Source organism: Condylura cristata, unplaced genomic scaffold, assembly GCF_000260355.1.
Source record: "Condylura cristata isolate star-nosed mole 26May11 unplaced genomic scaffold, ConCri1.0 scaffold00004, whole genome shotgun sequence".
Lineage (NCBI taxonomy): Eukaryota > Metazoa > Chordata > Mammalia > Eulipotyphla > Talpidae > Condylura > Condylura cristata.
The window spans coordinates 61,394,014-61,413,955 of NW_004567105.1; the positions used below are offsets into that span (position 1 = coordinate 61,394,014).

The window sequence follows — 19,942 nt, forward strand, 5'->3', positions numbered from 1 at the left end:
GTGTGGTCACCTCCGGGGCAGGCGGGAATCGAACTCATGCGGAAGTGGCTTTAGTTTCTCAGTGCTGTGCTTTAACCTGCTGCGCCACCAGGGAGGGCCTTTTTTGTTTTTTTAAGGTTTATTTATGCATACAGAACTGGGGGACAGGCCAGAGGTGCAGAGGCAGTGAGAGGATTCACCAGAGACAGAGCGGGGAGCAGAACAGGCAGGTCGAGAAAGTACATTGCTGAGGGGAGCAGCAGGTGAGACAGAAGTCTGCTGTGCCATGTGGGTCAGCTCCCTGGCTGGGGATTAAACTCGTACTAAAGTGGCTATGGCTAGCCACTGTGATTTAACCTGTTGCACCACCAGGTGGCCCAGAAGCACCATTCTGATATGAGACAAGCTCAACACCCTAGAATCATTTATTAGGTAATAGGCAGGGTTGGATGGGTTTGACTGAGCACCTATGAGATATGGAATGGCCAGGTGATACCATTTCACAAGAGAAGGAATAAGCTTTACCATTCTGAGGTTAGGCTTGTGATGAGGATTGGGCATCAATATATCATAATATACCTACCAAGTTATTACATGTGTACATGATAGAGTACAGTAGGCCCTGTTGAGGCTGTGAATGATGTATCTAGGGGCAAAGATTGAAGGTGAAAGAGGAGTAGCCACCCACCAACTGTAAGGAAGGAATGCTATTTAGAAACTAAAATTTAGTCTGTGAAAGTGCTTAGAAAGGTATTCCTAGCATTGAAAGGAGAGTTCTCTGGGGCCCAAAGGCCCACTTAGCAGAGGATGTTAAAAATCTACTCTGGTTCTAAGGAGTGGTACAGTGCTGGACAATGTGGAATGAGCACTCTATCCACAGTCCAGGCAATGGTTTGCCCTCCTACCACAGGAAGGTTCCCAGAACAGAGACACTTTCCTACTTAATGTGATATATGCATGTATTCTTTTTTTTTTTTATTTTATAAATTTATTTTTACATATTTTTGTGCATTTTTCCATCTCAGTTGCAATCCCCTTGGGTTTCCAACATCACCAAATCACCCATGTGCCATCACCATGTATTCATCTTTTGAACAGTAAAGATAAAGCCTGTCCTGTCAGCTCCAACCTTGGCTAACACCCTACATGGTGTCATTCCTTACTTACCAAACCAAATGCAATCCTGTCCTCATGTTTTCCGCAAAGGAAACTGTTGTGTGGAAATATATTACAATTACTCAGTTTTGTTTTCCCATCTCTTGCCTTATATATTATTCACAAATTGATTTCTCCTCTTGCTCATCCACTTTATTTCCTTATAAAACGTTTTTTATAATGAAAAGCATTATCTACGAGGTTATTTTTTATTTCATATTTTGAACTAGGCAATTTATTCAATTCTGTTACTATTTTTAAAATGAAGTTTTGAGAGATTTCAGAGGTGTACTTAAAAACAATTTACATACAACTTCCAGCTTCGGATTTGAAATTTACAAAAGTGTGTCTTACAGTTTTACAGTTTTTTATTTGCATGTATCATGGTAAATCATAATACTGAAAGTGGGCCACCTCTTTGGAAAGTGGGTAAAGGAATTAATCTTGCATTTTCTTGTGTTTTTCCCATCACAGGTGGAATTGGCTTTGTGGGACACAGCTGGGCAGGAAGATTATGATCGCTTGAGGCCCCTCTCCTACCCAGACACTGATGTCATACTGATGTGTTTCTCTATTGACAGCCCCGATAGTTTAGGTGAGTGATGCTGTAATATGATGTTTTTGCTGCTCTATGCCTAACTCCAACCTGGTTTCTCACTATCTGGGCATCAGGTAGCTAAAGAGCAGATCTGAGTTTCCAAGAAGGAAACAGCAGTGGCCAGAGTCACACAGCCCTGGGACTTTGAGTTTTGGGTCCCTTTCAACCTAGGTATCTCACAGCTGCCATATAAAACCATAACTTTTGGACTAAGTTTTGCTCAAGGCATTTTGGAATGTTCACGCCTTTTTTTCAGTACTTCTAGTTAGACTGCAGATTCCCAAATATCTAGGTTGCTGATTTGCTGTGGAAGAGGGAACAGCTGTGTTTTTAAAGCCCTTTTTTAGCCTTTTTTAGGTAATAGACTTGAATCTAAGCATTCTACTTGCTCAGATAGGCCAGAAATCTTTTCCTTTAGAAAAATACTGAGTAATGCTGACCTGCAAAACAAGGAATGAGGAAGGCCTGAAACAGAACTTGGTTTCAGTTTGTGCTGAAGGTGAATTGTCTCACTTGGTGCTGTAGTACTCTCTTTATAGGCAACAGGTGGGCCAACGATATTGTCATTAAGACAGAACTCTTGAGGGGTTTCTCTCAGACTTTATACTTACTTGCTCAAGATTTTGAAACAAGGAATCAAATTGAGATTGAGCCTCTTTTGCATTATATCCTAAGAAGAAAGAACTGTTTGTCATTATTTTACTTAGGTCATTTTCAACTTTTTTAGTTTTGGTTTTCAAACCTTCCTTTGAGGGACTGTTGGAAGGTCCTGGATGCTGGGGCAGAACTTTAGGCCACAGAGAACAAGATGCCTCATGACAGCCTCCCCTCAGACTTACACATCATAGACGTTGCCCAAATCCTATGAGAATGAGGACTTGGTGCCCTGTGCACAATCTTCTAAGGTATAATCCTATAGAAGGTATAATCCTTACCTTCCAGGAGGAAAATACCTGGAGAGCAACAAATTATTCTTCAGTCTCACCTTTTCCTATTAAGAACATGTTTGTTGGGCTTTAACTTTTTACTTCTATTTACTAGCCATGACTTGTTTCTTACTGGTCCCTCCACAGAGAGCAGAGAGATTTGATTTCCCTTTCAAAGTATGCACACATCCTGAGATAGGGACTGGGTATTGGAGCCCGATGTGCCTTCACAGAAGACTATGGTGGCATAGAGGTTAAAGTCAGTGCTGTCAAGCTATGGCCAGCCTCTGTCCATGAGGTTGATCTCCAGCAAGGGAGCTGACTCACATGGCATGGCAGATCTGCCCTGTCCTGCTCTCTGCTTCCCACTCTGAATATGGTAAATCCTTTCTCTCCCCACACCTCTGGCCTGTACTGCAGTTCTTGTATGCCTAAATAAATAATCTTTAGAAAAAAAAAGTCTCATGAAAACCAAGACAGAGACAATTCACTGTAATTTATACATCCTAAAATTGGGGTAGTAAGGAAGACTGTTAATGGTAGTAGTTATTGGGCATCTATTTATGGAGCTCCTAGATGATGGGAGGCAGCAGAACAAAAGGAACAATTAGCCACTATCCCTACACACAAATACCAGTAAATACAATAACAGTGTTACCAAATAACATTTGTAGAGGTGGGTATGGAGTGATCCATCTTAGTGTGTTCCTTTTAGAGGATGACTATAGGTTGGTGAGAGACTTCCCTGAAAAGGTTACTTCTGAGCAGGTATATGAAGGAGTATCACAATATGCAATGAAATACCTTTCTGGTACCAGGCACAGGTTACTGAAGCGAAGAGAAAAGAAGGAATGCAGTGTAGCTGCAACAGAGGGAGTGGGAGTAAGGGTCAAAGACCCATGTGGTTAGTAGTATGGCCCTCTCCTTTATTTTTTATTAAAGATCTATTTATACATACAGAACTGGAATACAGGCCCGATGTGCAGGGGCAGTGAGATGATTCACCAGAGACAGAGTAGGGAGTAGAACAGGCAGATCGACGCTGCTGAGGGGAACAGTGGGCGGGTCAGGAGAGAGATGCTGCGCCATGTGGGTCAGCTCCCTGGCCAAGGATCAAACTTGTGCTGAAGTGACTATGATTAGCTTCGTAGTGCTGTATCTTAACCTGTTGTCCCTACCAGGCCCTATCCTTTCATTGTGAATGGAAGATTCAAACAAGGGAACAATGTGACCTTGCTTACCTTTTAAAGTGAAAGCTGTCCCAGCTGAACTGAAAACTAATAACCATGGGGTACAGAGGTTAGGGCATGTTTCAGGACTCTTTGACTTTTCTGCTAAATGTGCTGGCCTTGTGTTTTTTTGAAGATTGAGACAATGCACTTCTTTGGGAACCCTTTTGTTCCAGAATTTTGAGTTTCAAGTTATGCTAGTGATCTTATGAAGTCTGTAGCTGCTAAAACCGTCTCTATACTGATAGGTCCAAGATGAGTGCATGTGAGAGGTTGGACTTGGGCCACTCGTCCATCATGGTGTACTTATACCACTTTTCTAGATCAGTACAGTATTGGCAAAAAGCTATAGTTGGTTATCATTCTCTAAAGTCACACTTGAGCAATTTGAAATAGCAGTAGTTGGTGGTCATGCTGAGGGTTTGTGAACAGAGTAAAGAGAAAACATGCAGATCCTGGGCTAGCTGTGCTCCAGAATAGGAACTCTTGTGAGCTGTGGTCAGAATCCTCTACCAACAATGACAGGAATAGCCCATGGGCAGCCTCTGTCATGGGGCAGGCGACATCATCATGGAGCCACCATGTATTCAGAATCATTTGTTCCTTCAAGCCTTTACCTGGGCCCTACCTCTGGAGTCTTTGAACTTTGGTGGAGCTAAGAAAACTGCTGATTCTGTGCTTCAGGTTAGGGGATTAGGTTTTGCCTTTTTGTAGGTTTGAAATTAGTGAGATTTCGTTAAATATCCAGTGTACTTATAATTTCTTTGCAATTTAATTACGGGTCTTGGAATTCAAGAGAATGTATGTATCCCCAGTTATGTACCTTTTGCTTCTTTCAGAAAACATCCCAGAAAAGTGGACTCCAGAAGTCAAGCATTTCTGTCCCAACGTGCCCATTATCCTGGTTGGGAACAAGAAGGATCTTCGGAATGATGAACACACAAGGCGGGAGCTAGCCAAGATGAAGCAGGCATGGTCTGGGGCAGGGCTGTCTTCCTGTAACATTCTTAAAACAGTCCACAGTTGGAGGTTCAGGGAATCCATTAAAAACCTTCACAGATCAGGCTGTTTCAGAGTCCCAGAAGTTTCTCTTGGGATCTGGCAATGGCTCTCATTGCTAGGACCAACACACACAGGGGTCCCTAAGACTCCCACATATGAGCTACAGTCGTCTGTGAAGTAGTGCGTGAGCTCAAGCACTCCCTGCCTGAGAAAGGATCATCACAACAGTAGTCAGTGTCCCAGATGTAGGAATTTAATCAGACTCCCTAATTTCACTCTCTTGTTATACCTTGGTATAAGTGAGGCCACGGATAAATAAGTGGGTGACAACTGAAGGATCAAGAAATCTAAGGGCAAGGAGTTCAGACAAAGCCGAGATGCCTTTATAGAAGTGATGATAGAGGTGTTGTCTTGGCTTCTGGGACAGCTTATCACTGCTTATCTCAGAAGGATGCCTTGAGAGATTGTCAGTTTAGCTCTTCCCATTGTGATTTCTCTTTAAGGGTCAGGATATAGTTTCTTCCAGGGACTTTCCAGTCTTCTTTGTGCTAACTACATGAAGACCCATGGCTTACTCTGGAATGACAGCTTGAGGAATTTTGCCCCTGATTCCTCCTCAGTTTTCCAGTATTCATCTGACCTCTACCTTTTTTCTACTTCCAGAGAACACATTTGATAGAGATTTTATATTGGGGTTGGGGGTCATTTCATGGGACTCAAATTGGGAACTCCTCAACTTTTCAAACAAGTCTTTCAGCTGGTTTTGAATATGCTACACCTATTTACTATGTATGTAACACAACTGAAAAGCACTCTTCTCTCTTGTCAGGAGCCGGTAAAACCGGAAGAAGGCAGAGACATGGCAAACAGGATTGGCGCTTTTGGGTACATGGAATGTTCAGCAAAGACCAAAGATGGAGTGAGGGAGGTTTTTGAAATGGCCACGAGAGCTGCTCTGCAAGCCAGACGTGGGAAGAAAAAGTCTGGGTGCCTTGTCTTGTGAAACCCTGCTGCAAGCACAGCCCTCATGCGGTTAATTTTGAAGTGCTGTTTATTAATCTTAGTGTATGATTACTGGCCTTTTTTTTTTTTTTCATTTATCTATAATTTACCTAAGATTACAAATCAGAAGTCATCTTGCTACCAGTATTTAGAAGCCAACCTGATTATTAATGATGTCCAACCTGCCTGACCTACTGGGGTCCTCTGACACTGCTCTTAACAGCCCTCCTCTGCACTCCCACTTGACACACAGGCGCTAATTTCAAGGAACTTCTTAACTTCTTGCTTCTTTCTAGAAAGAGAAACAGTTGGTAACTTGTGAATTCAGCTGTAACTACTTTATAACTAACATGTTCTGCCTATCATCTGTCAGCTGCAAGGTACTCTGGTGAGTCACCTCTTCAGAGCTAAATCTGTTGAAGGAGTAGCAGATTTCATTATTTTATAGTTCTGGGGTTGGCATTCACCTTTTCAAATATGCTGGACCAGAAAGACCCAGGTCCATGCAGCTGTGGCAAAGTTACAGTTCTGTGGTTTCATGTTAGTTACCTTATAGTTACTGTGTAATTAGTGCCACTTAATGTATGTTACCAAAAATAAATATATCTACTCCAGATTAGATGTAGTATTTTTTGTATAATTGGATTTCCTAATACTGATATTTGTCATCCCTACAGAAAGTGTATTGGTTTTTTAAAAAAGAAAGTGTATTTGAAAATAAAGTCAGATGGAAAATTCATTTTTAAAATTCCCGTTTTGTCAGTTTCTCTGATGAAAGATGGCCATATCACCTGTTTTAGGCCCCACATAATCCCAGCACTCCTCCCCAGAGCTGGGCTAAGTAAATAGGGATTTGGTTTCCTGCCTGAGGCACTTAAGACACTTCAGAAGGTGGCATAACCTGTCTCACCTGGACTGCAGGGTCTGGCTCTAGGTCACAGTGCTCTTTCTCTTCACTGTATCCAGGTTCCCTCCCAGAGCAGCCACCAGTTCTTGGGTGGTACTCTGTTTCTCTTTTCTCTCCAGCTGACTAAACTTTTTTTCTGTATCAGTTAATTTTTCCAACTACTAATAGAATAAAGGCAGTTTTCTAAACTTCCTGTATCCTGGTGTTTGTGTTACTCTCTCCAGGGCTGAGGGTGTGGGAGGATGGACTCAGCTTTTCACTTTGAAGGTTCTTTCAGGGTTCAGAATGCCAGCTTCCCCTACCACCCCCACCTGCAGTCTTCCAGTAACCTGGCTCTTGCTCTTAGTGTAAACGATTATCTGGTATTACTTCCAAGTTCAGAATGGCAGTGAGATAGGGAATGTAGCCTACTGGGGATAAACACAAGGCAATCCAAGCAGTGCTTGCTGAATCTCAGGAGAGTGCCATTTTGTTCCTATTTTCACTATCTTATTTCCATATCTGAGCTCTAAAGTTGACCAGATATTGAGAATGGCCTGAAATTAGTTGGGTTCTCTTGGCCCTGAATGCTGTTAGGCTTTACCCCTGGAAGTCTGAAGCAGAGTCCCAGGTGCTCCTCAAAAAAGCCTGTGTGCTGCTGCACTGGGGTGTAGAAGGAAAGAGAAGGTCTTAGCTATGAACATGCTGTAGGCAGCCCTAGAATGTAGGAAAATGAGAGCCCATTTTGGGATCCTGCACCGGCAGTGTCTGCCATTGCCCAACTCCTACAGCCACAGCCTCATCAGAGACAGAAATTGCCTTGCAGCCCTGCCAACTGCAATCAGCACAGCACATTAACTTGCTCTCTATATCTAGTGAAAACACTGCACATGCCATAAGACTATAAACATGGTATAAGTTTGGAGCATATTGTGGCCCAGAACTGGGCCCACAGCTGTTGCTGTTAAAGTCTCCACTAGCTGGGACCTAAACCCTAACTGAAGAACCTTTACGAAAACACTGAAGCTCTTGGCGCTTGGCCCTGGGCCTGGCTCTTGGGCGTGGTAATCCAAGCGGTAGCCAGAAGGCCGCCCTTCCTGGGCAGGACCAGACGTGCCCGCGGCTCTGCTCATTCAGGGCGGTGCCTGCATCCGGCCCGACCGACCGCACCCCCCTCCTGGCCGAACACCAGACGGGGGAAGGGGGAGGCCGGATAAGGCGGGGCCACAAAGGGTGGAGCGCCCGGAAAAGTGCCTGGGCCATGTGACCCCCGTTGCGAGCCTGTTAAATCTGGCGCTGCAGGGCCTGGTTTCATAGTGCAATTCTCCCATTCTCGCTGCGCGCCATGTGTGCTGCTCAAGTCACCCGGGCCGCATCTGCAGCCCAACGCTCAGTGTACTCCTTCTCTGCGCGCCCGCTGGCCGGCGGGGAGCCTGTGTGCTTGGGTTCCCTGCAGGGCAAGGTGTTGCTGATTGAGAATGTGGCCTCGCTCTGAGGAACAACGGTCCGGGACTATACCCAAATGAACGAGCTGCAGCGGCGCTTGGGACCCCAGGGCCTGGTCGTACTCGGTTTCCCGTGCAACCAATTCGGGCATCAGGTGAGCCAGGCGTGGTGGCGAGTGGATGCGTGTACAACACGGGAGGGATGGCAGACGTGGCGTCTAACTGGACTCGGCATCCGTGTAGCCTGGGCACTGGGAGGCTGGCCACCAGCACGCGTCCCTTCTCAGCCCTCCTGGCTGAGCTTCAGCTCCACCCTGGAGTTACGGGAGCAGGGCAAGGCTGTCAGAAAGTTTTCCCCTTCTCTCCCGGCCCCCGTTTCAGCCCCTTTTTATCCCGCCGCAGGAAAATACCAAGAATGAAGAGATCCTGAATTCTCTTAAGTACGTCAGACCCGGCGGCGGATTCGAGCCCAACTTTATGCTTTTCGAAAAGTGCGAGGTGAATGGTGCGAAGGCGCACCCCCTCTTTGCTTTTCTGAGGGAGGCTCTCCCTGCGCCCAGTGACGACCCCACGTCGCTCATGACCGACCCCAAGTTCATTACCTGGTCTCCGGTGTGCCGCAACGACGTATCCTGGAACTTTGAGAAGTTCCTGGTGGGCCGGGATGGTGTGCCTGTGCGCAGGTACAGCCGTCGCTTTCCCACCATCGACATTGAGTCTGACATCCAAGCCCTGTTGTCCCAGGGGCCCGGCTCTGCTTAGGGTGTCCTTCCAGCCCTGCTGTTTTTGGCGGTCACAGTGCTGTCCTATGGGGATTTCATCCATGACGGTGTTTCCTCTAAACCTGTATGGAGGGACACCTGATAACCGGGAAAATTCCCCAAGGTGGGTGCTAACACTGTCCAGAAACAAGGCTCCTCACTAATAAAAGTGCTAAGTGTCAACAGAACTTTGTGTATGTCCTTTGTGAGTACAAACTAGGAACACTTCCTGTACAACTTCACTGTCCTAGTCCCGGGGCTTAAGCCTTATCCTAACCACACCATGGGAAGCCTGGGTCCGGTTCCATTGTTTCTCCCTCTGCCCAGACGTGCAGCAGAGCCACTTCAATGCCCTGTAAGGAAAGTTCCTTTTTTTTTTTTTTTTTAAGTTGGGTAGAAGAACTGGGATGTAGGCTAGAGAGGGAGTGAGGGGGAAGTGTGTGTGTGTGAAAGGATTCATCAGAGGCAGAAGGAAGCAGAACAGGCAAATTTACTTAAATACACTGTTAGGGTGAGCAGTGAGTGAGACAGGAGAGATCGGCTATGCCCTATGTGGGTCAGCACTGGGGAGAGAATTCAAGTGGTAGGTAGCAGTGATAATGCTGAGGCTTAACCACTAGGCTACCTAGGAGGCCCAGGAAAAGTCCTTATTCCAGAAATAGGAAGACAAGTCAAAGGTTGATTGCTTAATCCCTGTGGTTAACCTCTGTTCTGAGAATTTGCTGAATATGCCTTTCACAGAAAGTAATACCCTGTGTTCTCACATTCAGAGAGGCCCACACAACCCATTTTATACAATTGGAAGCTCATGCAATATACATTCTTTCCCCATTACTTTGCTTGATATTTGCGTTTCATGCTCAGTGTTAACATTGGCTCTGAAGCTGCCATTACTGGTTGATACTACAGCAGGAAGCTAGAAAATGGGTCTAGGCAGTCAGAAACAGCACCCTACCGTCCCCAAGCTTTCAGCAGCCAGAGAAACAACTGCAGACCAGGAAGGTGCCCCCTTTTCCAATTAAATTAAAATGTAACATTCAGAATACCAACATAATAACACAATAGCAACAGACCAAAGCTGGCTTCAGGATAGGCTGGATAACATGGGAAACCTAAGTGGGCCCCAGTAGCCAAGAAGATCCCCTCTGGCTCAGCCAATTAGTAAGACACAAAGCAAAAACACCAAAAGGCCAACCCATAACTCCCAGCCCCTTGTACCTATATAACCACTTGCCACCTCAGTGGCTACACGTCCAGGACCCCTCTCCTTCAAAGAGCTTTCTTATCCTTCCTACCTGCCTATCAAAATCTATCTCTTGCTTATCTGTATCTCTGATTTTGACACTGAATTCTTTAGTGACCAGACAGGAACTGAGGAAGAGCCCACCTGGGGTCTTTGGACTCCAAGTCTGCTCCATAAAAGCCCTAATACCTCTCCTGTCTCAGAGGAAGAGACCTCTATCTATATGCCCCGCACTTAGCAGCTGCAGTCATCAGGCTCAAGGTAGATAGGGTCCTATCTTGGAGGCCAGTTGCTGCTTCTCAGCCATGGCTCAAATCCATTCTCTCCATCTGTTGGCCCTCCTGTCAGTAATCTTTCTCTACAGGCCTGGGACCATTTACTGTAATATATAATACAGTGCACTCTGCAGGGTTTGGATACAACTCTGCTTCTGGGCAGATAAGGACCCAGAAATACGTTGGCAGTGCCACTCAGTCCAGAATATGGGTCAGAGGCTTTAGGGTCTGTATTTGTGTTCACACAGGCTCATTTTTCTCCAGTCCTCCTAAGCAGGAGTCTTTGCTGCTGTCCTTCCTTTAGGTGCACCCTTACATAATTCAGGATTTAAGCACTTGTTCTGGTTCTCCGTCTTTTAAGATTTTTATTTTATTTATGCACATGAGAACTGGGGTGTAGGCCGGAGGTGTGTGTGAGAGAGGGAGTGAGAAGATTCACCAGAGACAGAGTGGGGAGCAGAACAGGTGAATCTACTGAAGTACACTGCTGAGGGGAGCACGATTAAGACAGGTCTGCTGTATCCTGTGGTCAGCTCCCTGGCTGGAGATGGAATTCATGCTGCAGTGGCTGGGGATAGCTTGACAGCACTGAGATTTTAACCCTTGTTCCACCAGGGAGGTCCAAACATCTATACATTCTTTATTACTCCACCAGGTAACCGCTGTCTGATGTGGAACATGTGTAGGTCAGAGACAGCGGTTACCTGGTGGACCTACACATGTTCCACATCATTGTGAATCAGCAACTCAAATGAAGAAGCAAAAGTAAAGGACTCATAGTGAGCTTCCCAGAGAACCTAGCCTTTGTTAGAAGCAACTGCAGAACATTGCTTCATCTGTGACCTTCTGAGAAGTGGAAGAGCTTTGCTGTTACTCAACTAAGTTCAGAAGCTTCTAGAAATGTCATGTTTTAATTTCCCTTTTTTTAATATTAACTCAAAATTATTTTTGCATATATAAGCTCACCATGATGTATACTTTAAATACTTTACAATTTCATTAGTCAATAATGTTTGAGCAAAACTGAAAAAAAATCTGATAAGGGCCCTCCCTTGTGGCGCAGCGGGTTAAAGCACAGCACTGAGAATCTAAAGCCGCTTCCGCATGAATTCGATTCCCGCCTGCCCCGGAGGTGACCACATGGCGTGACAGACCTCTCCTGACCAGCCCGCTGCTCCCCTCAGCAGTGTACTTCGTCGATCTGCCTGTTCTGTTCCCCACTCTGTCTCTGGTGAAGCCTCTCACCGCCCCTGAGCCTCTGGCCTGTACCCCAGTTCTGTATGCACAAATAAATAAATCTTTGAAAAAAAAAAAAATCTGATAAAATGAGGTCAGGCACTTCTTACACAATTAGCCCTTTACCAGATGACTCCCTTATTCTAATTGTCTCAATGTAGATCTACAAATAATATTTAAAGCAAATTTATTTTAGAGAAGCGTTCCTGGCCTGATTTTTACTGAGTAAAAATATTGATTAAAAAAATCTCCCTAAGGGCCCTCCCTGGGGGCACAGCCGGTTAAAGCAGAGCACTGAGAAGCTGAAACCACTGCAGCATGAGTTCAATCCCCACCCCAAAGTGACCACATGGGTGGGGCAGACCTCTCCTGACCTGCCCATTGCTCCCCTCAGAGCTGCCTGTTCTGCACCCTACTCTGTCTCTGGTGAGGCCTCTCACAGCCTCTGGCTTGTACCCTAGTTCTGTATGAATAAATAAATCTTTTTTAAAAACTACCTAAGAGAAAAAAAAAAAAAAACTACCTAAGAGAAATCAGCATGGATTTATAAAAAATGAAGGTTAATTCCTGTGAGAGTTCTCCGAATTCGGCAGTTTCTTGTTATTCCACTCACCAAACAGGCCGGAAAAGCATACTTTCACACACAGGTGTGACACCCCTGGGCTGACATTAAGACCAGAATGTCATACAAGTTACTAGACACAGGCCTCATATCAGGTACTGTGAGTCTGGGAGTTGGGAGCACACATGAGAGATGTTGCCCAAAAAAATGAGGTCCCATGGGCACCAGCCCTGGAGGGCATAATTCTCACTGCATCCCAGAAAGGTAGTGTATTGATCACGTTGCTGGTTTCCACCTGACAGTCATTCTAAACCCTTCCTCCTTGACAGTTAGCAGAATCCACTTTCCTAGCAGCTTCATCTACTGCACAGGTGGAGGCAAGTAACATGATTTGGTTTTAGAGAGAAGCAGGGTCTCCGGGGAAAGGCACTATGATCCCAGGAAGCAGGAAAGGGTCCCTCCTTTCTTTTCATTAGTATTTTTAAGCATGTTTATTTGAGACCAGGCAGTCCCCTTAGGACGCTGAAGGGATGGAAAGCCAAGAAGGTAAAAGAAAAGCAAACAATGAGCCCTGACATTCTTCAGTTTTGACCTCCCTAAGAACTCAACCCCAAACATGTCATGTAAGAAAACAAAACCAAAAATCACCAACTAGGCAGGCTACCTGCTGATAGATACTTTGCTAGTTTCTTTCCTAGAAATATTGAGACTGATATGACATGACAGTGATAGGCTTTGTAGGGCCCAGCAGCCTTTCCATCATTCATCCTACAAACACCTCCACTACACCTCCCAAGTCCAGTGAAGTTGTGGCCCACAGGTCCAACACAGGGACCACAAAGCAGACACAGTTAACCCAAATGCCTAGAGTCTGAGCAATATCCTGGGACAAATGTGGCCCACCATGGCTGTTTTCCTACAGTCCTGCAGGCCATCTGGCTCCACAGAGAGGCAAGTGGAAGAGAACCAAGTTTCCCTTCAAAGGAAGAATCTCTTAACCCAGCTAGCTCTGCTCCTAATATGCCCATATACATATGTGTGTGATTCCAAAGAAGCCCTATTTCCTTGCAGTCTCATCATGCAGCCACACAGGACAGAGGGAACATTAAGCATACCTTTGTTCTCTACAACACTTGATTAAATTTCCTTCCCACAAAGCATGTCATATGACTCTCTGCATACCTGTAGCACTTCTATCACACAACATTGTAATTACATGTGAAAACACCTTCCCCAGCCACACCAGGTGTGAATCCCTGGAGGGTAGGGGCTGTCCATACATAACAGATTACAATTCCACTGAAAAAACGATTGGAATGTGGGTAATTCTTTCATTTGTTTATTATGATTATCCATCCGTTTCATGCATCCATCCAAAAAATGCACAGACAATCTGCTCAGTGCAAAGGGTAAACCACACACAAAAACCCACATCTAAACATTGAATACTTGGTTTTATATGAGAACATTGATGGTAAAAGAAGTAGAGGAGGAAGAGTAGGCACTGGTTACATACTCCCTGCCCAAGCAGAGCTGGTCACCAACTCTGGCATGACAGGACTGAAATCTGTCCAACAGCAGCAATCTCCAGTATAGGAAAAGTAAACCCACTTCTCTGAGATTCCTTCAGGTTTTTCCTTTTGTCACCTGCCCTTGTAAACTAATCCTTATATAACAAAAATTATAAAGTCACTGGCAGGATGTTTAATTCTTCTAAAATGTAGTTCTAGAGCCTTTTTCTTTTTCTCAGCCTCCTAGTCAGGTTAAGGAAATACAGGCAAAGGGCCTTTCCTGGTGGCGCAGCGGGTTAAAGGGCAGCACTGCAAGCAAGCCGCAGCCACTTCAATGCACTTTGGATCCCCAGCTCCGGAGGTGACCCACATGGCGCAGCAGACCTCTCCTCACCTGCCTGCTGCTCCCCTCAGCAATGTACTTCCTTAATCTGCCTGTTCTGCTCCCCACTCTGTCTCTGGTGAATCCTCTCAATCACTGCACCTCTGGCCTGTATGAATGAATACAGTTCTGTAGGAATAAATAAATTTTAAAAAAGAAAGAAAGAAAATACAGGCAAAAAGGTGATGTCACCTCAAATCAAAAGGTATCCAGTATATTGTGAATATTGCCACAATTGCTCTGATTGTGGGAAAGTACAGACCAAGGAAGGGTGACTTGAGAGGGCCAACTACAGCTAGGCCATCGTACCAGCCAAGGCAGTAACTTTATGATTTAGAACCAAATAAAGCTTCCAATTCACACACCCAGACATTACAAACTCTCAGTGAGATCACCACAGTCCAAGATCATGCACTGTGCAACCAATAAACTAGCCTGTTCCCTTTAGCTGCTTTTCAGCTTTTCCTCCAGTTATATGGCTCAATTTTCCCTGGTAGGTAGGTAGTTCATTTCTGGGGCCTTATTACAGGATCGAGAGAGTGTCCACACTTCTCCCCAGGGTAAAATGGTCCAAATGAGAACACAGCCCACAATCCAGGGTGTTTTTTGAGCTGAATCACTCAACTCATTTTCCGCCCTAATCCTAAACTCACTCCTTTGAGAGCTGGAAGCCAAGACAGGTGGTCATTGTTTCTCTTAACTTTTAACATTTTAATCAAGCTCATTAAAACATTCTGAAACTTTGGAAATGATGCTCTTTTCAATTTGAACTCTCATTTTATTCCTTGCATTTCAATTACTGGCACTTTGTAATCTCAATAAATAATTTAAAAAAATTACATATAATTTGGGCGTTATTTTACAGCCCTTTAATAGCAGTGATGGCATCTGGCTTAAAAATTTTTCATTTTCATAGTAAGGCTTTTGTCTATTGGTGCTGAGGGCTTGTCCTACTTAAGACTGACCAATGCCCAAAATGGTATAGGAGAAACTACATAAGAGAAGGAAGCAGGCACCCTCTAATGGAGGTTCTTAAGTAATGTCAGTAAACCAACTTTCTTTTTCCATATATAACAGGACTAAAGATAGACCTATTTTGACATCATTTTTAAGAATTTCCATAAAATCATCACCTGGTGGAAATTCTTGTCTGCAGGGGACTGTTACGTGGATATTCAAGGTATTTTAATTCCAGATTTGTTCCCACCCCTTCTTCTACCCAACTGCAAAGAAACCTGTTACCAAATGGTACATGATGGATGTCCCTGGGAGCAAAGTTAATTTCAACTAATCAAGAGCCAGCATAAAATAGTATGTGTAACCTACCACAACTTTACCGGGTTACCTTTCCTTCTATTCCCAATACCAAACATGGCTCATGTTCTTCTCTTCCTTCACAGCCATCTCTCTATTGCTCCTAACAGGTCTTGGGGCTGTACCACAGTGGGTATAAAGTATCCTCAGTCGTTTAGTTTCTGTTCCAAAACTTCTATACTATCTGCCAGCCAATTAAGCAGGACGTGTGGCCCCTCTGGCTTCCTTACTATCTTTAGATCTGTTTCTTTCAGAAGTCTGTGCCCAACAGAATTGACCTAATTCTCATACTTTGATCCTGCCCTGCCTGTTCCAGAAGTTCTGACTCCTCTAATCTCCCCTCCAGTATCAAGCACGCTCATTTCGGTTTTCCAGGCCATACTCAAATGCTACTCAAATCAGTATGCTTTTTACATCTCTGGGTCCAGTTTTTGGCTCACACCCTTTCACAGCACTTATCACAATACCTGGAACAGAGGTTATTTGCAGAAGAGTTGTCTTTCTCTATTAACTTGTATAAGGTTTGGTACCGGGTGTTATTGATCTTTTTTCTCCGAGGGCAGAAATGCTAGACAAGGGAGTGGAAACTCATCTGGGCCAGTTGCAAGGCTTCTTCCTTGCACTGGGCTTACTTCCTTCTCCAGGAATAGGGCTGACCGTTCTTTTGTGTGCTGGGTTGCTGGGTTGAGGAGAAAACATTGAGCGTTCAGGATAGGGTATCTCATTGCAGCCACATATTTAGAAGCAATGGGGCAACTGCTGCAGAAAACACACCAGGATCTCTCTTGCCTTCTTCCTGGTGCTTATCGCCCCTTCGCGGCGGCTTGTGTCCTTGACAAGGCAAACAGCCCTCAGTATCGAGGGCTTCCGGTGTTTCTAGCGTCCAAACTGAGACCGTGGTTAATGACTAGACTACACCGTCAAGTCCCAGTCTTAAGGCGTCCATAACCCGGCATTTCCCGAAGTCCCTTTAGGGGCTCCAAGGCAGAAAGCCCAGTGCCACCTTAGGAGCTAACAGTCTCCTAAGGTCTCCAGTTGAAAGAGTAAAGAAAACAAGAAAATCTAGTTTCAGGCTCCTCACACTATGCCGGTCCTGCATTTGTTTGAGGTCAAGAGAAGCCCGCTGGCCGGGCTGTGGTGCTGAGGAGTCGAGGGCCTGCTGGCCGACTCCTCGAAAGAGGCGCCAGCCAGCCACTAGACGGTGTGGCCGCGGGGAGCGGCGGCCAGGTGCGGCCAGCAGGCGGGAGGAAGTCCTGCACTCGCCTCCTCTTCCGGCCCCCTGCTTGCTCCACAGCTCGCCCGCGGGAGAGGAACGCGGTGGGGCGGGGTGGGGGGGTAGAGGGGGCGGGGAGAAATAGCTGAGGGGGCTGGGGGGCGGCGGGCAGGCGCTCTCGGTCGCTGCGCGGGGTGCGGGAGCGCGCGCGCACGGCAGTGCGTGTGTACGTGCGTGCGTGCGTGGGCGCGGCTCATAGCACGCTGTGCGCGAGGCGGATGTCCGGGCCGGCTGGGCCGGGGCCGCGGACGAGATGGCGGAAGGCGGAGGCTGCCGTGAGCGACCGGACGCGGAGACCCAGAAGTCCGAGCTCGGGGCTTTGATGAGGACCACGCTCCAACGAGGGGCTCAGTGGTGAGCGCCGGGCCTGCTTTTCCGCCGCTCAGGGCCAGGACCCGTGGCTCTAGCCCTTAGGCCAGGCCCTTTCTAGGCTTGGGTTGGGACCCGTGGGAAGCGATGTTAGTGACCCTGAGTGGCTTGACCCCTGCCCTTTCCGAGAGGAACTCGGGGCTCGCCACTTGGAAAGCGCGGGTGGAGCGGAGTGTTGTCCGGGCTCGACCTGAGCTCCAGGGGGCGGATCCGGAGGGGGGCTAGGACTGCTGAATGGGATAAGTTGTGCTCCCGGGGACCTTCAAGAATCGGAGCGCCCTTTACCGCTGAGATTCGCTGTGTGACCTTGTGCGAAGGTTTTCAACCCCTATTACTTTTAAAACCGGAGTAGCAATATTTGCCCATCCCCAGTTCCCCACGGTCAGTGAGTTGAGGTGAAGATCAGAAGTAGATACTTCTGTAACTTATAAACTACCGAACAGTTGTCAAGGTCAGAAGCTGAACAAATAGTCTGAGAGCCCCAGGTTATTTTGGTAGTAAATGTCAAAATGATTGTGACAGCACCATTTCAGTTTGAGAGAGGAAGATACCCTATAGTCTGGATAAAACGATTAAAAAAATCTGGCACTTAGGGCCTCCCTGGTGGCACAAGGGGTTAAGTTACAGCACTGTGAATCTATCCATGGCCACTACAGCACAAGTTCGATCCTGATCCCAAGTCAGGGAGGTGACCCCATATGGCACACCAGACCTCTCCTATATCACCCGCTGCTTCCATCAGCAGTGTATCTCAGTAGATCTTCCTGTTCTGCTCCCCACCATGTCTGTGGTGAATCCTTTCACACACATACCTCCACCCCACGTCTGGCCTACACGTACCCAGCTCTTGTATGCGTATATAAATAAATCTCTAGAAATACAAAAATGTTCAGCATTTAGAAGCACAAGGTGAGACTAGAGTTTTCTTAATAAATTGGTAGAAAGGACAGTTCTTCCACTTGAGATTCCTGGATAGTATTATTGTGTGGGAGTAGAAAAATAGGTACTACACAATTTTACACTGTTATTGAGCGTCTCACGTTAAAAAGCCATCATGTTAATAGTGCCACTTTTAGTGATAGGAAAATTGCCTAGGGAAGGGAGAAGTTGGGGTTCAGAGAGTTTAGATTTGTAGAACAGAGTAGAGAAACTGATTAGCCAAGCTGTGAAAGGCGAGAAAGCAAGTACATTTGGAAGTTACTGTATATATGGGTAATAGATAAATAGTCAGCAGAAGTAGAGGAAATTTAAGATAGATTAAAATCACACACCCAACATGTTGAGTGTGTTGTTCAAGGGGTTTGGAGGGAAAAGAGCAACTTAGAGATCTGCATTTATGTGTCCTTGTGGCCTCTGGGAATCTCCCTGATCTCCTCTGAGGTTTGTTGGGTAAAATAATTGTGCTTTATTTCCCCACAGAGGTTTTCTTGGGCTTAACTTGTAGAATAGTATAGTGATACTTTTAAACTATAACTAGATCAACTTAACACTTTTTGACAAGATCAGTATAGCTAGACACTATTATGTTTATGTGTGTATGTGTATAAATAAATGCATACACACATACTTAGTATCTTGTTTGGACTCAGAGGAAAACAGGATTTCAGAAAAAAAATTTAGTTTAATGTTCATATCAAGCCAAGCAATATAATCAAACTGTTTACCTGAAAAAGATTCTCTATAAGGCCCTCTCTGCAGTGCAGTGGGTTAAAGCATAGGCCTGTGAAGCTATCTGCAGCCACTGCAGCATGGATTTGTTCCCTGTCCAGGGAGGTAACCCAAAGACCTCTCCTGTCCGACCTGTGTTCCCCTGAGCAGTATATTTCAGTATAATCTGCTGTTCTGCTCCCCACTCTGTTTCTGGCGAATCTTTTCATCTCTCACATCTCTGGCCAGTATCCCAGTTCTTGTATGCATAAATAAATAAATATTTTTAAAAAGTTCTCTATCAAGAACATTATGAAATTAATGATTTGGTCATTAGCATGCAAGATTTTACCCATAGAAGGCCCTCCCTGGTGGTGCAGCGGGTTAGAGCACAGCACAAAGCTTAAACCACTTCCGCATGAGTTCGATCCCCGCCTGCCCCGGAGGTGACCACATGGCGTGGCAGACCTCTCCTGACCTGCGTGCTGCTCCCCTCAGCAGTGTACTTCGTAGATCTGCCTGTTCTGCACCCCAATCTGTCTCTGGTGAAGCCTCTCACCCTCCGCGTCTCTGGCCCGTACCCCAGTTCTGTACGAATAAATAAATAAATTTAAAAAAAAAAAAGATTTTGCCCATAGAAAGGCTTCATTTGAACGAACATTTCAAAGCTAGTCATTTCTATCCTTTTATTCTTTCAACAGTCACTTAACTTAATGACTAGGCAGGCCCTTTGTCACATGAGGGGCGTGGCCGTGTTTCCAGTCTCATGAGTGTGTTTTTTAGTTTTTTTATTATTTTAGTTTTCCCCAAGTGAAAAGGTCATTAAAAAATTAAGAGAGCAGCTGCAGAGACCTGTAACCTAACCTTTTCTGGTAAATGTGTGTCTCTAGGTATCTTATTGACAGCCGGTGGTTCAAGCAGTGGAAGAAGTATGTTGGCTTTGACAGCTGGGATATGTACAATGTGGGCGAACACAACCTGTTTCCAGGCCCAATAGATAACTCTGGACTCTTTTCAGGTACATTACCTTGTTATTTTTTTAACGGAAATGTCCTTCTGAGCATTGGCCCAAGGTCACCTTCATCTGTAATGCGGGCATTGTGAACCTGACTCTCTTAGTGTGAGCATATAGAAACAAGTATTCTTG

At 45.6% G+C, this 19,942-nt stretch overlaps 3 protein-coding genes across 6 annotated transcripts in view; all 3 read left to right on the top strand.

The window, feature by feature from the left end:
• Positions 1 to 6,986, top strand: part of RHOA (ras homolog family member A) — a 46,241-nt gene extending 39,255 nt beyond the window's left edge. For all 4 annotated transcript variants that reach the window (XM_004676170.1, XM_012720531.1, XM_012720530.1 and 1 more), the window contains 3 exons: positions 1,609 to 1,729; positions 4,727 to 4,857; positions 5,719 to 6,986. In XM_004676170.1, the coding sequence (XP_004676227.1) occupies positions 1,609 to 1,729; positions 4,727 to 4,857; positions 5,719 to 5,892 (426 nt within the window). In that variant the 3' untranslated portion in view covers positions 5,893 to 6,986. The remainder of the gene's footprint in view (positions 1 to 1,608; positions 1,730 to 4,726; positions 4,858 to 5,718) is intronic.
• Positions 6,987 to 8,027: 1,041 nt separating this feature from the next.
• Positions 8,028 to 9,168, top strand: GPX1 (glutathione peroxidase 1). Its single transcript, XM_004676172.2, has 2 exons — positions 8,028 to 8,377; positions 8,625 to 9,168. The coding sequence occupies exons 1-2, from the start codon at positions 8,123 to 8,125 to the stop codon at positions 8,982 to 8,984; spliced, it is 615 nt and encodes a 204-aa protein (XP_004676229.2). The 5' UTR covers positions 8,028 to 8,122; the 3' UTR covers positions 8,985 to 9,168.
• Positions 9,169 to 16,953: 7,785 nt separating this feature from the next.
• The window catches only part of USP4 (ubiquitin specific peptidase 4 (proto-oncogene)), a 38,484-nt gene continuing 35,495 nt past the window's right edge, over positions 16,954 to 19,942 (top strand). The window contains exons 1-2 of the mRNA XM_004676173.2: positions 16,954 to 17,133; positions 19,686 to 19,813. Coding sequence (XP_004676230.1) covers positions 17,033 to 17,133; positions 19,686 to 19,813 — 229 coding nt within the window. The 5' untranslated portion in view covers positions 16,954 to 17,032. The remainder of the gene's footprint in view (positions 17,134 to 19,685; positions 19,814 to 19,942) is intronic.